The following is a 16770-nucleotide window of genomic DNA, read 5'->3' on the forward strand; positions in this document are numbered from 1 at the left end:
TACCTCCCCATTTCCTAGCATAGATCAATTTTGCCATAGCCTCATTGCAAAATGCGATACTCATTAAAAATAACAGTGTCAAACCGCATGGATATGACACAATTAGATGACAGTTTCGAGGAATGTTAAAAACTGTTATACTATTAGCTACTTTACATATCAAATAAGGAACATTTTGGTAGTTTGTATTATCATATCAAGACCTTTTTCCTCTTTCTTGATAAAAATAATATTTGAATTAATAGGTTATGATGGATATGACGGTGGCTACGGAAGTTATGATGTATCAGGATACTCTTCCAATATTCATCGACAACGTGTGCCAATTCCAGGGACGCGGCCTGCTCTTAGGGGTCCGAGACCATCCAACCCAATGTCTGGAATGCCACGTCCACCTCCAATTTCAGCTGGTGGACCAATGAAGTATAGAATGCAAAATCAGAGGAGATACAACCCAATGGGTAACTGGGATGCTACTGGGGCTGAAGGTACCTGGAGTCTAGAGTAATCTTCAAGTTTCTTGTTCACCTATAAGTTAAGAAACTTTTCAGTGTTTGATTCGGTTTATGTATTACGGAATAAACAAAATTGTTTTATATATATCATTTGTGTATATTTTAATCGAAACCTAGTGAAATTAAGAAATGTTGGAACTTGGGTATGCCCTACCAATGTACTTTTTAATTCTAAAGAATTTCCTTATTGTAATAGGAGGTAATCTATGGAGCTATAAGTTTCGTTTGCCCCAGAGAGACAAAGCATCAATACGTATTTGTCATAGAGACTTGTTACCGATGATCTTTCGAAGTTTAGAAAGGGCACAGCAAGGTAGGTTTGGAATTGTTAATCGAAGCACAAGAAAACCAGTTTCTTGTGTTCATAGCGAAATAAAACAAGCTGGTATTCAACTAGGTTCATTTTACAGACAAAAACCTTATGATATTATAGATTTTTTTTTCGGAAGGAATCCGCATGAGATTTGAAATGATTTATGGACAAGTTTGACTTCAAACACAAAAAAATTTAGTTTTTTTGCTTTATAGTCTTTCTATCTTAATTCTCCCTTTTATTTAACGTAAATTCCCGAGTTCTAAATTATAGCTGAGTTTAGACATGCTGAGAAAAAATAACTGCACAGGTGGATTGTCGAAAGGTTGGATCAGCAATATCTCAGGAACGCCTTAGAGCATTAACTGGAAACTTTCAGTGCATGTTAAGGGAGAATTTGAACTAACCATAAGACAATAAGTACATACTTGCTTCTGCTACTACTGTTGCCACTACGGTTTATGCTTTTACTAAGGCTAATGTTATTAAGGTGAAAACTTTCATAGAATGTTTAGGGGGAGTTTCAACCGAATCAATGCAGACTATGTGGATAAAATATGCCAAAACTGCATATAAGCAATATCTTTGGAACGGCTTAGAGTATTAAGTTGAAAATTTCGAGGTAGGTTGATTGGGACGTTCAACTAACAAAAAGACACTATTTGCGTGTTACCACTATTGCTAATACTGCTACGACTACGACTTCAACTGAGGCCAAGGGTACTATAAGATGAAAAATTTTAGGGGAATGTTGACTAAAACAAAATGTGTAATTAAATTACAAATAAGGACGTACCAGCAATTTCTCAAGAACATCTTAAATTATTAAGTTATAACTTTTAAAGTATCTTGAGATGAATGTTGATGTATCAGCAATTTTTAGATTACTGGTTATTTTTGTCCCCGTCCCTTAAGAAAAACAAGTTCGTTCAATTGATTAAATCTACTTCCTCCCTGATATATCTTTAGAAGTTCGCCCCTTTTCCCAAAATGTATTTCGTCGGTAAATTGCACGTAAAAACGGGGTAAATTGCAGCCAGTAAAATCTTTGTTTTTTGCTTGCTGTGATTTAACTCTATTTTCTTCTTTGCCTTACAGTTTATCATTTTACCATGCCTAATCAGTGTATTCTTAAATACAATTTATTTATTTTTTCCTTTTTTCTCAGAAAAATGTTTTGAATTTGAAGTTCAGAAAAAAAAATAATCTCGTGGACTTGAAAGTCAAATCCACCAGATTAGATGCTGATTTACCCTTATTTTCGTATTATGAGTTCAAATACTCTCGGGACACAGGGCTTATCCTTGACTGATCTGGTTCAGCTTCTGCGCGAGGGCTTTCTTTTTCTATTCAACACTTTTCAACCTTATTCCAGGCCTATATATTTCCAAAAATGGACGATCCTACGGAGAGATTAAATTCAAAAAATAAGTTTTTTTTTAACTAAAAGTAAGGAGCAACGTTGAAACTCAAAACAAATAGAAATTATTCTGTATTTTGCCCCCCTCCTCAATACCTTGCTCTTTACGCTAAAGATTTTGGCACTTCTAAAAAAGCTTCCTATTTTAATTAAACTGCCCCTGCGTTTCAGGAGCCGGTCATAAAAAACTGGGATGAACGGTCAATGTTTAGCGAAAAGAGCAAGGCATTGAGGAGTAGGCAACCCTGACAGTAATTTATAGAGCAGACAAAATTGAAAATAAAAAATGCAGCTGTTGAAAAATTTGGTTTGACGTCCTTGAAGACAAGAGGTGACAATAAAATAAAAAATATATTGAAGACATGAATTGATGAATTGTTTATGCTTTAGATTAGGCTCCACTGTTAGCTATAACTTGGCCACATTCGAAATTGTGAGTCTTCTGTGTGGTTAAAATATTCAAGCTAATGATAGGCTATATTTCTATAGGCCTAGAAGGTCCAGTGATTAAACAATTCACTTTCTATGTGATATAATATATATATATATATATATATATATATATATATATATATATATATATATATATATATATATATATATATATATATATGTCGGAAGGAGTAATTAACTCCCAGGAAGTTATGATGTTAGTAGACTCCAGGATGAGAATTTGAGAGAAACTTTCCAGGAACAGTTGAATACTAATCTTGAGAGTTTAAAATTTGATAATGTGGAAGATGGTTGGAATAATTTTAGAAAAATAATTTGTGAAGTTGCTGAAGGTGTATTAGGGAAGAAAGCTAGAACTGCAGCTAAGGATAAAAGTGAAAAAGCTTTAAGTTTAATAGAAAGGAGAAAGGACTTGTACAAGAATTATCTGAGTGATAGATCACATGAAAACAAAAGAAATGTAAAGAAAGTGGAGAAAGCATTGAAATATGAACTAAGGAGGTGTGAAGGGGAGGCCATGTATAAAATTGCCGAGGATTTAGAAGATGCAGCTAGATGGCATAATAGTAAAATATTGTACTGGCACGTTAACAAATTGAGAGGTAGTAGTCAATCCGGACTTGTCCCAGTTAAAGATAGGAATGGGGTGGCAATTAGCGATAAGGCAAAAGCTAAAGCAAGATGGGCCGAACATTTTGAGAATTTGCTTAACCAAGATAGAGTTGCAGGAAAAATATAGAGGAAAATGAAAAAGTGTGTGATACCTTGGATGTGAAGGAAGATTTGTTTTGTGAGGAGGAATTAGAAACAATACTAAAAGGATAAAAGAATAATAAGGCTCCAGGTGCTGATAGGGTGGTAAATGAGTTTCTTAAATATTGTGGCTCTGTGGTTAGAAATAAGTTATTGAAGATTATGAATATGATTTTTGAAAAAGGGGAAGTACTTAACGATTTTAGGAAAACCTTAATTAAGCCACTTTATAAGAAAGGTAATAAAAGCGAGTGTGGTAATTATCAAGGCATTAGTCTGGTCTCTGTAGGTAGCAAATTACTTAGTAATATGATACTTTTTAAACTGAGAGATGCTGTAGACAAAGTTTTAAGAGAAGAACAGTGTGGTTTTAGAAAAGGCAGAGGATGTGTTGGCCTAATTTTCACTCTCAGGTTAATAATTGAAAAGTGCATTAGTTTTCAAACACCTTTGGTCCTCAGTTTTATAGATTATGAGCAAGCGTTTGATTCTGTTGATAGAGGAGCTTTAGTAAAGGTTTTATTTTTGTGTGGTATACCAGATAAACACATTAAAGTGATCAGTGCTATGTACGAGAATAACACTGCTGTGGTTAAGATGGGAAATGAGGTTAGCAGTTGTTCTAGCAAGAAATCAAGAGTCAATCAGGTTGTGTTCTATCCCCGGTTATGTGCATTATTTTGATGGACTTTGTTTTAAGGAGCACAAGAAAGGCAATGGGAGACCACGGAATCAAATGGAGAGGAAAAAGTCTCCTGGACTTGGATTATGCTGATGATTTAAGCATCCTGGATGATAGTTTGAGCAAAATGAATGAAGTTTTAGAGGTTTTGCGAGTTCAGGGTGCTAGTATTTGTTTGAAAATTAATGTTAGGAAGACTAAGTCACTAAGGCTAGGAATAAGTGATGATGAAAAGGTGATGTTGGGTAATGAAAAGATTGATCAGGTGGGCAGTTTCACTTATCTTGGTAGTATTATTAGTAAAGACGGTGGGAGCAGTGAAGATGTTAGAAATAGAATAGCCAAGGCTCAGGGTGTTTTTTCACAGTTAAAAAAAGTCTGGAAGAATAGGAAGATAAGTCTGCAAACCAAGATTAGAATCTTAGAAGCTACAGTGATCAAATATGGCTCTGAAGCATGGACGCTCCGAAAAGCGGATGAAGATTTGCTAGATGTTTTCCAGAGAAATTGCTTAAGGATTGTTCTGGGTACCCGGCTGACTGACTGTATTTCAAACAATAGGCTTTACGAAAAATGTGGTTCAATACCGCTTTCTAGGTCTATAATGAAAGAAAGGTTGAGGTGGTTGGGGCATGTTGTGCGGATGAAGGATGACAGATTGCCGAACATTGTTCTTTTCGGCAAACCGTCTAGGGCTAAACGGAAAGCAGGGCATCCCCGTCTGGGGTGGGAGGACGTCATAAAGAAAGATTTAAAGGAAATGGGAACTTCGTGGGCGGGTGTAAAAAGGGAGGCTTTGTATATATTGGGGTGGAGGAGGAGCGTGCGTAGCTGTGTTGGCCTCAGGCGGCTTGGTGCTGCGATGAGTAGTTAGTAGTAGTAGTATATATATATATATATATATATATATATATATATATATATATATATATATATATATATATATATATATATATATATATATATATATATATATGTGTATATATATATATATATATATATATATATATATAGGTACTTTCCCATTATATGGGCACTTCTAAAAACCAGTCACAAAACCCAAGGCATCCACTCAACAAAAGCAAAGATTTGATGTTATCAGATGTTGTATAAACAAGCATTCATGGGTTTCTCACTCTGGGAACTACATTTAACTGTTGTTTTTTGGGGTTTAAAGGGGGAAAAGGTACCTAGGTTAGGTCACATATTTATTATATGCAATTCTTTACAAATGTGCAAATATATATATATATATATATATATATATATATATATATATATATATATATATATATATATATATATATAGGTACTTTCCCATTATATGGGCACTTCTAAAAACCAGTCACAAAACCGAAGGCATTCACTCAACAAAAGCAAAGATTTGATGCTATCTGATGTTGTATAAACAAGTATTCAGGGGTTTCTCACTCTGGGAACTATATTTAAACTGTTGTTTTTTGGGGTTTAAGGGGGAAAAAAGGTACCTAGGTTAGGTCACATATTTATTATATGCAATTCTTTACAAATGTGCAAATATATATATATATATATATATATATATATATATATATATATATATATATATATATATATATATATATATATATATATATATATATATATATATATATATATATATATATATATATATATATATATATATATATATATATATATATATATATATATATATATATATATATATATATATATACTTGCAATGGTAGAACTTACAATGGTAGCAGTTAGTGAATTTTGAAAGAGTGCTAAAAACACATTAAGGGGGATAACTTTTAGCTAGCAAATTTATCCATGGTTTTATCATTACCTTAAATTGCATTGTCCAGCAAATAAGGTATTATCCTGTAGGTAGTGATTGGTGAAAATGTTGAGCCAATGCATTGGCTGCATCCCATTCTTGAATTCATGGCTTGGATGACCATCTTACTACTATTACTGCTAACACCTCACTAAAGCACCAAGCCACCTGAGGCCAACCTAACTGCAGATGCCCCAATCTATTCAAAGCTTTTCTTTTCACTCCTCCATATAGTTCTATTACCTTTTCTGACATCATATGGGGACAACTCTTTTTTTTTCAGTCCCAGATAGATAGGTAAAAGCATAATCTTTGGCAGTTTATCCTTCACCCAGAAAAGATAGCTTAGCCATTTAACATTTGTTTTATTATAGCCTTGGAAAGTGGGATCAAACCACACTTTTTGTACAGTTTACTGTTTGTTGTATGGTCTGTCAAAAGAGCACCTAAATCTTCCTTATTTTTCACAAGTGCCTGTGTTTTAAATGCATACTTGTCCATTGTCAGTGCAGTTGTATCCACTATTTTTATTGTAGTTTGTAGACCTATCTTCCTATTCTTTTTAACTTTTTTTTTTACACTAAAAGAACACCCTGTCCCTTGATTGTTCTGTGATTCACATCTCTATTTTTCCATGATTTTTACTAATATCTTACTACTTACTGTCAAGTAAATATTGCTATTAAAGATGTGATGTTCAAAATTTGGTTTCAATTGACAAATGCCTCTCTCTACCTAGCCTGTATAATTATGAGCAGCTTGTATTTTATATGTAACTCAATAAAAATGGGCATGCAGCTTGCTCTTATCAAATGTAATTGAACATCAGATTTTTTGTGGTAAGTTTTTCATGCTTTTCTGTGGAAGAACTAAAATTTTGAATTGCACTTTAAAGTGTGGGCCAATTTTAAATAATCAGTAAAAAAAAATTATCATCCATATTTTTGTGTATTATTTTTAATAATAATTTTACTAATAAATCACCATCCTTAGAAAATAAGGCTCTATGCAAGATGAGAAACATCATTATGATATTGATTCTAAATAGGAAACAGCATTTGACATCCACTTGCAAGGTGTGTTTGAGATCCAACACAGGCTGTTGAGTGGCAATATTTGTAAATTTACCAAGCCAACTAGCTGTAGACTATAAAGAAGTAGATGAAAGTTGCTTGGATAATATTTGATTGACCTATGTCAGTGAATCTGTGGTAGATTGTTTGGGAAGTGATGAAAATGTCTGAAGTGATGAGATTTGCTTGACAATTTTTTTTAGATAGACACCTACACCTAGTTATGTTAATTCATAGACACTAAGGGGGAGGGCAAAAGTGTATTTTTAAAAATCTAAGGGGATATGGTTTTGTTGTTTTTCCAATTTCTTCAATGAAAGTCCCTGAAAAGCCCTTTGTAAATAAAAATATCAAAGAATCAACAGGGGAGCCGGGGGGTCAAACAAATGTGGTGGGGCTACTCCAATGACACCACTGCCTGTACCCAATGGACTTTTCCCCAGAAAATGCTAGACCACTGGTTTGTACTGCCCAGGTACTAGCAAGCTTTAAAATTTCATGATTTGAGGGTTTTTAATCATTAGAAACTATGAAGTATCCTGCCACCCTGATCAAAGAAAGGCAGTAGTGAAACTATTTGGGGGTTTCCGCTTGACAGTAGTCATGTGCCCATCAAGTCTCAAGCAGAATTAGGTAATTTTCTTGGGGAAGTTTGGGGACTCAAAAAGGACATATGTATCTGAAAATATGTCCACTTGCTCCAAGGGCCTTGCCCTATAAGTTTTGAAGTTGATCAGAATTTTGTTTTGTAAATTGGTTGGAAGTGCTGCATAGGCTATGTATTTTCTAGTTGTCCTTCTTTTGTCCCACTGGCCCAAGGTGTTTGCTTGATAAGTATCAGTCCAGTTTGAGAGCAAAACCTGTCTACTTTTCTGCCAAAACCTTGGCAGATGAATGTACTGTTGGGGGAGTTTCAGGCTCAATTTGGGTCTCTAGCCATGTAATTTAATATCTGTGTATACTTATGACCTATTGGTAAAATTGGCATACATTGTAATTTTTTTGGCCTAGGGTACATGATCTATTTGTTTCAAAGTTATTAAACATTGACTATGATCAATGTAGTTTTTATTAGCTTTATGTTTTGCTATATTCTGAGAATTCTAGATAATTTTTGTGTCTTGTATTGTCCTCTGGATATGGGAAAGTATAAATGGGTCAGTATTGTAAAAGCCTCAGTGTGAATGCTGGAAAGATGGCAAGGAATGAGAAAACTCAAACAGGGAAAAGAAAAAAGAGGCAAAATGCGAAACCAGCATTGTGGTGTTTGATACAGAGTACCCAGATTGTCTCAGTTGCCCAAAGTCTTTTTTCACAAACTAATTTGACCTATAAAATATGTCCACGTGACAGTAAGAAAGAAGTGAAATATACTTGTCATGATGAAAATTGTGTGTTATTAGTTTGATGATCTCACATGGGCTCAATATTTTTCAAGTGTGTAATGTTTTGATTCTTGCCTAGAAAAAGTATAATTTTAAAACAATTCTACTGATTTTACTGCAATTTTTAGCAATATGCTGACTAGCTCTTAGTAGTTCCATAAGAACTAGAATTTATTGGACTGTTAACAATCTTTGACAAGAATTGTAACAAGTCTCTGCTATTAATTAGTTAATTAATTTATAACCTGTACAATAGAACTGTAAATTATGGTCAGGTAAAAGTAGAAATAAAAAACACAACCAACAAAAATTCAGACGAGATGGTGATGAGGGGGTAAACAAACATAGTCCATGCCTTGAAGTTTTCTGTGTGATATCTCTACCTTTAGGATTATGTCAGAACTACCACAATTATTTATATGAAACCAATTATATTGAAATTAAAACCCTGGTAATTATTACTATGTTATTTGCAAAAATAGTGCTACAACAATGTCATGTCATCCAAATTAGTATTCATAGCCTTTTTGGAAAGGATCTTTGATCACCACAATATTTGGCTATAAAAATAATTTTAGCAATAAACTATTTCTCTTTCAGGTATCTGTTTATCAGTTGTGTAGTCTAAACTTGATTTACAAAAGATAGACAGTTACTAACTGTTAAATTGGAAAATGCAAAGCAACCAGGAAACAAATAACAGGCTTTCAGCATCTGACATTGATGCCCTTGCTCGATACTTTGTGGGAAATAATACTAGATTAAGAGAGAATATTGTGATTCCAAGAACTTGTGGCCCGGTTGCCATAAAAACCAATGATGAAAAGAGAGTGGAGATGGTGTTTGAAAGCTGCCCCTTCAAAGCTTCAGTGTCTTTTGTTTTAGGCAAGTATATTAGTGGACAATTTTTACATAGACTTACTAGTATTAGAAGTGCATATAGGTATCAAAATTCACTCAAAGTCACCATCAAGGATGGACATTATTTTAGCATTTTGTAATAACTCTGGTTGATAGTATTTCATTATTTTATTTCCTAAGAAATTAGTGATCAGTGGATAAATACTTCTGTTGCTAATGGCCTAAAACGGAGTTTGTAGTGGACCTAGAGAGATAAAATATCCTCAAGAAATAGTGGCATAATAGAGGAAGTCTTTAGAAAATAGGGATGAAGACCACACTGCCTTTCCATCACAAACAAGAAGAACAATGGGAAATTCTTTTTGTAAGACAGTGAAGATAATTTGAATGAATATTTCGGTCCTATGTCCAAGGGCCGTCCTCAGCAAGACAAAAATATATAAAAGAAGGACCACTCACAACAATATGCAACCAATAAAACTAAAACGCCAAAAATTTTTGAAACAGTCCCAGCATCCTTACTTCAGCATAGTTCAGCCAGGACTGATAAAAAGTGAGGTAAAACAAGGCGATTCATTGAAATGAAAGAACAATATTTTAATAACACATACTTATTGCTAATCCAGCCTTTTTGGCAGCTAGCCTTAAATGTCTTTTTGTGAGTGGCTCTGTGTTAATGTCTATTGTTTTTTTTTATATTTTGTAAGATCATTTTTAATTAAATTTATGTATAGAGGATTTGGTGTATATTCCCCCAAGTCCTTGTTTAAGTAAATATTATTATTAATCTTCAGTCTGATTTCAGTTGCTTCTCGAACTACCTGTTTTATGCCTAGGTCATTGCTAATAAGGGATTCATCAAAAAGTATTTTGTGGCTAGGATTTTCAAATACATGGCTGCCTAAAGCAGAATCAAATGAAACAGTAGCAATATTAGAATTTAGAGCTTTGGTAATATCATCTTTATGCTGTTGTATGCGTTTCTCCAAATTCTGGTGAGTTCTACCTACATAGTATTTGCCACAATTGCATGGTATTTGATAGACCCCTCTTTGGCGAGTAACTAGGGATTTATCTTTACCAGGATTTAGGAAATTTATGATTTTGAAATTATTGGTGACTCTTGATATTTACTAATAATTCTAGAATTCCGAAAAACTATCGCTTTACTGAAATTGAGCTTGCTTGAGTTTTTTTTTATATAGTTTTTAAGTTGTATGCTAAAAGCTACCAATATTATGACGGATATGAGGCTATTCAATATGAGGCCATTGATAGCATTGTAAATTAGTTTTTATTTTCTTCAAGCTAGTTAAGGGATTTTTGTGGTTTTTTGGGTTGGTTTTGTGTTTTTAAAAAGCGTGTGTTTTCTTGAATTCGCCATATATTATTAAAGGATCTATGGTAGCAAAACAACTGACCCGTGAAGTTAAGTCGGATTCCGTTAGTCACTACTTAAACGCAGCAATACAGGTGCTGGATCATTGAGGGAGAACGGAAATAAGCCTATTAGTTAGTCAGAGAAATTCTTTTCTCAGAAAATGTAAAAGAAAAAGGCGAATCTGAAGCCAAATATTATAGTGAACTAGAGTCTTTTGAGTCAAGCATAATCTTGGGATCAAGAACAAAAATCTTTTGAACTCCATAAAAAGCTGAAGTTATTGAACTTGGACCCTTTCAGCCCAAAAATCAATTTCCTGACAAATAAGGAAATCTAGGTCCAGAGTTCCAAATACAAATCGCACTTTGTTAGAAATTGATACAAGCCCAGGTACTATTTTCCAATTTGCTTTTCTTAACTGAGCCTGGACGTGAACATAGATGCAAATCTTTTTATTCCTTGTGAGAACTAGGACATGGAAGAAAATGTACAATAAAGGCGTCAAGGCTGGAATGCTCATAATTCAGTTTCTATCAAATGGTCGCACGACTGTTGCGGTAAAATTGTTTTTACTATCTAATAAAAGGATTTACCCCTATTGAACTTTTATTTGTTCGTCATAGAAAGGCAGCGTGGTCTTCAAAAATACCTAGACAAAAGTATCGAGTCAGAAAAAGAAAGGGAAAGATGCATCACATTACATACATGGTAATAGGTTTAACCACCGCTCTAGGTAAAAACAAGAAGGACTTGAATTTCGCCGCAAGAATCATGACAGAAAAATTACGTGAGCTTACCAATTTTCTTTTGAGGCACAACATCGAAATGGACAATTGGATGGAAAGGCAGAGAAAGGTTAAATGTCAATAACTATATGTCGGGTTTTGGCTAACATTAACCAATTGCTACTGTTGTAACAGAGCTGGCCCAAAAACTGTTGAAAAAGCTAATGAGGCTGAATTCTTGAGGCAGACGAAACACCCCCTGTCAGCCATGAAGGGTGTTTGGATGTTGATATCCGATACGTTGATAGAAACAGGAGACAGAGCTGCTGTAGAGTGCCTACTCACCCTTGCTGATTGTGATTCAAAGAAAGGAGTTAATCTTGCAGAACGAATTATAAGAGAATTGCTGAAGGTTCTTATCAATGAAAATTAGATGGTATTGCAACATTGTGAAATTTAAGCAACATAAGGGGTGCTTTGAGGAAAGACCAGCTCATATTTTCAGGAATCTAGGAAGAAATATTACATACCTCAGATGCTTAGCCCACAGAGGTAACTTTATTGTAAAAAATTGCTGTAATTTAAGCTCTTAAACGCGGCACATGTTTGGTGCATCAGTAACAGTAAATAAATAACTTTTTCATCGGGGACCCAAGCACTTCAGTTTTTGGCTTCATCTTAAGGGTCTGTCAGAAACCACGTGATCTGCCAGATCAGGGTCGCTCAAAGCTCTGTTGAATGTTGTTCTAGAAGTTGTTGCTCGTCTGAATGAAGTGGCCAGTTTAGATATTCTATGTGCCAACACCGAAATTGAAGTACCATGGGATTCTTAGTGCCATGACTCGTTTCGACTTTATTTTCCAACTAATGCTTATGAGGACATTACTTTCGTATATGAACTATCTGATTCATTACAAGCTATGCAGCTGAATACCTTCATTGGATGTGGCATAATGAACGCCATAGTGACCTGTCACTTGAGATTCGATGAGTCATGATGGTGATCTTACTTATTGAACTTACATGATGATGAACAATCTACAGATCTATCACCATGACCAAACGATACATTTTGGGAGAAAATTACGTCGATTAAAAGAACGTGTCGATTTAGATTTCTAGTTATGGTTTAACAGTGAACATAAAAGATATCAATTTTTAAAGATGAACATAAAAGATATCAAAGATCATTGCAATCTATTTAAAGCCTCTTTCTTTACGCCCTTCCAAGAATTTCCAATTTCCCTTAGACCTTACTTGTCCCCTCCTTCCATCCAACTTAAGAACGACCTGCTTTTCGATGGGCCCTAGATGGTTAGCCAAAAAAGACAATCTTTGGCAATCTGTCATCATTTGTCCGCAGAATTTGTTTGAGAGCTTTTTCTTTTTTTTTTTTTTTTTTTTTAATTGGTACTTTTTTTTATTTCATCACAAGGACGGGACAATCACAGTTTGGTAAAAGAAAACTAGAAGTTTTTTTCAGGTCATTCTACCGCCCGCATGCGTACGATTGTGTTTTTTTTAGGGGGATGAGGAGTTACGTCTGATAGATTCGATTATTGTCCTTCTGAGTACTTTTGCTTGTTTGTAAGTATCGAATCAGAACCCGAGTTAGCATGACTGCAGAAAACTATAAGTCAATATGGTGAAGTTCATTACTAATTTTATCTGAAAAGTTCCTCAGAATAAGTGTCAATCTAGTTTTCTAGTCTTTAAAATAATAAACATTTTCTCGACCGTTAAAATTTTAAACTATATTATAATTTTTGTTGTTTAATATTTTGTTTGTAGTTTTGGTTCTAATTATTAACTAAATTGTAAATATCAATTTTGAATTAATTACCTTCAAATTATCCTTAAAACTTTACTTAAAACATTATTTTAACTAGACTTTCAAGACTTACACTAGACGTCCTTGAACTACGTTAAACGTAGATGTGGCTGAAACTAAAACTAGGGATAAATCTTTAAGAAATGTAATATGATAGCACCATTGTCCTAGAGACATTCTTGGGTATGTTAAAACAGCTCTTATGCTAGTGTCTGTTTTGCTTTTGCACCTTAAACTGCTAAAAATTTGAATGAATGACTTTTTGTTTCTCACCAAAAGATATGATTTCACTAATGGAGTGATATATAGAAAATAAAAACAAACAAAAAGAAGCACAAATTGTTGTCAATTGTTGTAAAAACAATTGACAATAATATTACTGTGGTACGCTTTCAGGAAGGAGCACGCAGGATAAATTTGGAAAATCGGTAAAGCGATGAACAAACTGCACGTTTATTGTTATCAGATGAAAAGCTCAAAATGGACAGAGAGAGGCAGCACGTGTGGAATAACCATCGCCAAAGAAACCCGGACCCGAAAATTTTTTAAGATACAAGCATACCGTAAGCCTTTTGTTGGACATTGGTGCAAAGTCATCTATTAACAAAATACCTGTCGACTTAACGTCATGATAAATAGGTAGACCAAGATACGCTTTTTTAGACAAAAGTTTTACCATCTCGTCACTAAGTTTACAGGTGAAGAGGAACTTTTCTTGGAAAGTTATGCCTTTAGACCAAAGTATTGAGATAATCCTTTATTGTACTATGTGTTTGAAGAAATATATTTATCATTCCAAAAACTTAGATACTTGGATATTATCCAAGCACTGTTCTAGAGATGTAGCAGCAACAGCTATAAAAAATTTGATTGGTTATAAATGTGTAGCGTTTTGTTCAGCTGCGATTCTAATATGTCTGCGATTCTAAGATGTCTGCAATTCTAATAGCTGAAGCGAATGTGCACCTCGCCTCATAGGGGAATATAAATACAAGTGGGAAGGGTCTTGAGGTCATGGAGTACCTAATTAGAGAGAGTTTGAATGGTGCAATCGGGGCTTGAGAACAACTTTTATAGAAAGAAGAAGCAGAAGAGTATGAAAAACTGGTAAAAGAATGACGCATGAGTGATATTAGGTCATTCTCTGACCACGGTCTAATATGGTTGAAGTTAAAATATCTCAACAGAGAAAAAACTTATGAGAAACATGCGAAAAACCAATTGGCTTGCTGATAAACAAGTTTTAGCTAAAGAACTACTAAGTCTGTCATCAGAGTATGAAGAGAATAAACAGGATCTGGAAAAGGTAGGAGAAGGGCTAATGGAAAACATGAATAAGGCTTTCTGACAAGCAAACCCTCTAACATAAGTGAAGGAAGGAGGACAGGAAAATGATTGGTGGACTTTGGAACTTAGTCAAAAGCAAAAGCTGACACGAAAACTACTAAGGAAAGCCATGCGAACAATACTCCCGAGGACTGGGATGCATACTCAGAAGGATTAAAACTCCTTAAAAGAATTAATTGGGCAAAGAGGAAAACATACAAGAATCTATGTAATAGTGCATACTCAGATAAAGACAGTAGCAAGGAATTGAAGGCATTAAAGTATAACCAGAGGGCACATCGGAGGAGTCATGAGAAAGATGGCACTCTCATTGTGGAACCGGAAGAAACTCTAAACCGCAAGCATGCAATCCATTTGATGGAAAGAGCCTGGCATCCAAATTGTAGGAGAAGATTGGGCGTTAAAAGAGAACGACTTCTGGCGTACCCTTGGATCTTTCCTTAGACTAGTTTTTTTTTCCTTTTAATATAAAGATGTAGCGTTTTGTAATTTTTTTCTCCTAAGAAAATCCTTTCCGCCACCAATATCGGGGATCCAGATTTCATAAAATCTCTGAAGGGTCCATTAAGGTAAACTTTCCAGGTCAAGTGAGTACCAGTTATTCTTCTTTTTGACCAATTTAGTCCTTTTTTATTATAAATTAAAAGATTCAAAGTGTATATTTTATTATAATAAAATATTTTTAGAGGAACATATTATAACGTGATGCTGCTTGGTCAATGCAACTTTCAAAGCGTAAGGGCAACTAAGTAAAGTTTTTTGTTTTGTGCTTTTTGAAAAGTCTTCATTTTTGGTGATAGTAAATATTATCTTTTTTAGTGTACTAGTACTCTTATAGAATTATTTTTACTTCGTGGTCTCTTTTAAACATTTCTTTAGTTGTCATATTTTCCTGAATGAGGGTGATATTTGAAAGTAATTATAATATGATTTACTCTATCCTTTGCTTCTCTAGAACATTAGCAAAAACTGGAAATTTTGCCAGACCATTAAATTCATATTTTATTTTTCAGGTGGTGGCCTAGGGGCTGCTTTGGGATTATTCACTGCAAGTGTAAATCCACAAATAACAGGAATAGACGGGAAAAATCAAACCGTAAAAGAAATTTTTAGAGATATGAGGCATTCAACTGTGAGCTATGCAAAAAACTTTGCAGTTCTTGGTCTAATATTTTCTGGAATTGAATGCACAATAGAATCGGTAAGTAAGGAACTTTAGTAAGTAGGGAACAGAAAGGTCTGTAATCATTTTCCTGTTGACTCACCTACACGTGAGTCGTAGCACAAATGAAACCTTAGCTTTTACAGAGTTTTAGGAAGTAGTAGACCCATTCTTATTTGTGGTAATTTCTGTCCGTTTTAAATGTGACTTGGTTATTTATTTTAATTACTGTTCATTTTGAGTTTCATTTGCTCATTCATAGTAATTTAAGATTAGTTAAGTAATTTTAATAATTTAAGATAAAATATTTATTTACAAAAAAGCCATCACAAGCTCTGATAGTACCAGATTTGCTTCATATGTAAAAAAAGAAAAAAGCTAACAAAAAAATACCGAAACGATAAATAAATTAATTAAAAATTAACTACAAAATTAAAAAACGTTATGTCAAACGGTCAACACACAACAAACGATCCAATACATTTCAGAATGGTAAAATGTAATATAAATTAAGACAGACGAAATATTGGGCTATGTCAAACCTTTTATTAAAAAGCTTTTGTACAAAAAACGTCTCAACTAAAAAATTTAACATAGGTTTTCACTTGTTTAACATTTCAGTTTTATAAGACCGTTCTGGTTGCTTTGAATCTACCTGTTGCTATTAGAAGACAATCGAGCATGGGAACCTGGAAGTGGTATGCCTGGTATATTTTTAGAGATTTTAGGTACAAATTCTGAAATGCAAAGAACTGCCTAACTTGAAACTACTTACAATAATGCAGAAGACTTGAAATGAAGAGTGGTAGGTCTATTCCAATTTGGATTCCCGGCGATATTAGCCAAAAACATAGTTAATGGGACTGTTTGCATAAAATGCCGAACCTAACCATTTGAAGATAACTTCTTGCTTAAAACGTCGTTACTAATATTACTCGGGTAACGCAATGCTTCAAATTAGAGGTTGGAGTTCCTGCAAGATTCATTGCCTCACCCTGATAGATTTGACCTTGACAACGGTTTTTGTTTAATCAAGGAGGTACAGTT

At 34.2% G+C, this 16770-nt stretch overlaps 3 protein-coding genes across 4 annotated transcripts in view; 2 read left to right on the forward strand and 1 right to left on the reverse strand.

Annotated features, from left to right (window-relative positions):
* LOC148954519 (sex-lethal homolog) overlaps window positions 1-596 on the forward strand; it is an 81283-nt gene extending 80687 nt beyond the window's left edge. For both annotated transcript variants that reach the window (XM_089086563.1, XM_089086564.1), the window contains exon 6: window positions 246-596. In XM_089086563.1, coding sequence (XP_088942689.1) covers window positions 246-508 — 263 coding nt within the window. In that variant the 3' untranslated portion in view covers window positions 509-596. The remainder of the gene's footprint in view (window positions 1-245) is intronic.
* A 1909-nt stretch (window positions 597-2505) lies between these two features.
* LOC148954521 (mitochondrial import inner membrane translocase subunit Tim22) lies at window positions 2506-15780 on the forward strand. Its single transcript, XM_089086314.1, has 3 exons — window positions 2506-2579; window positions 9017-9301; window positions 15575-15780. Exons 2-3 carry the CDS (start codon window positions 9091-9093, stop codon window positions 15778-15780), a joined length of 417 nt encoding a protein of 138 aa, XP_088942440.1. The 5' UTR covers window positions 2506-2579; window positions 9017-9090.
* A 513-nt stretch (window positions 15781-16293) lies between these two features.
* The window catches only part of Pop5 (POP5 ribonuclease P/MRP subunit), a 30744-nt gene continuing 30267 nt past the window's right edge, over window positions 16294-16770 (reverse strand). Inside the window, exon 4 of the mRNA XM_089086568.1 lies at window positions 16294-16412. Coding sequence (XP_088942694.1) covers window positions 16347-16412 — 66 coding nt within the window. The 3' untranslated portion in view covers window positions 16294-16346. The remainder of the gene's footprint in view (window positions 16413-16770) is intronic.

Source organism: Artemia sp. Qi Xiang Cuo, chromosome 3 (genome assembly GCF_049724085.1).
Source record: "Artemia sp. Qi Xiang Cuo chromosome 3, ASM4972408v1, whole genome shotgun sequence".
Lineage (NCBI taxonomy): Eukaryota > Metazoa > Arthropoda > Branchiopoda > Anostraca > Artemiidae > Artemia > Artemia sp. Qi Xiang Cuo.

What these genes read in the sequence shown, in the direction of transcription:
- LOC148954521 (XM_089086314.1), top strand. Translation starts at nt 9,091, where the DNA reads ATGCAAAGCAACCAGGAAACAAATAACAGGCTTTCAGCATCTGACATT. An exon ending in TTCAGTGTCTTTTGTTTTAG is followed by an intron (nt 9,302 to 15,574) that starts GCAAGTATATTA and finishes TTTATTTTTCAG; the next exon opens with GTGGTGGCCTAGGGGCTGCT.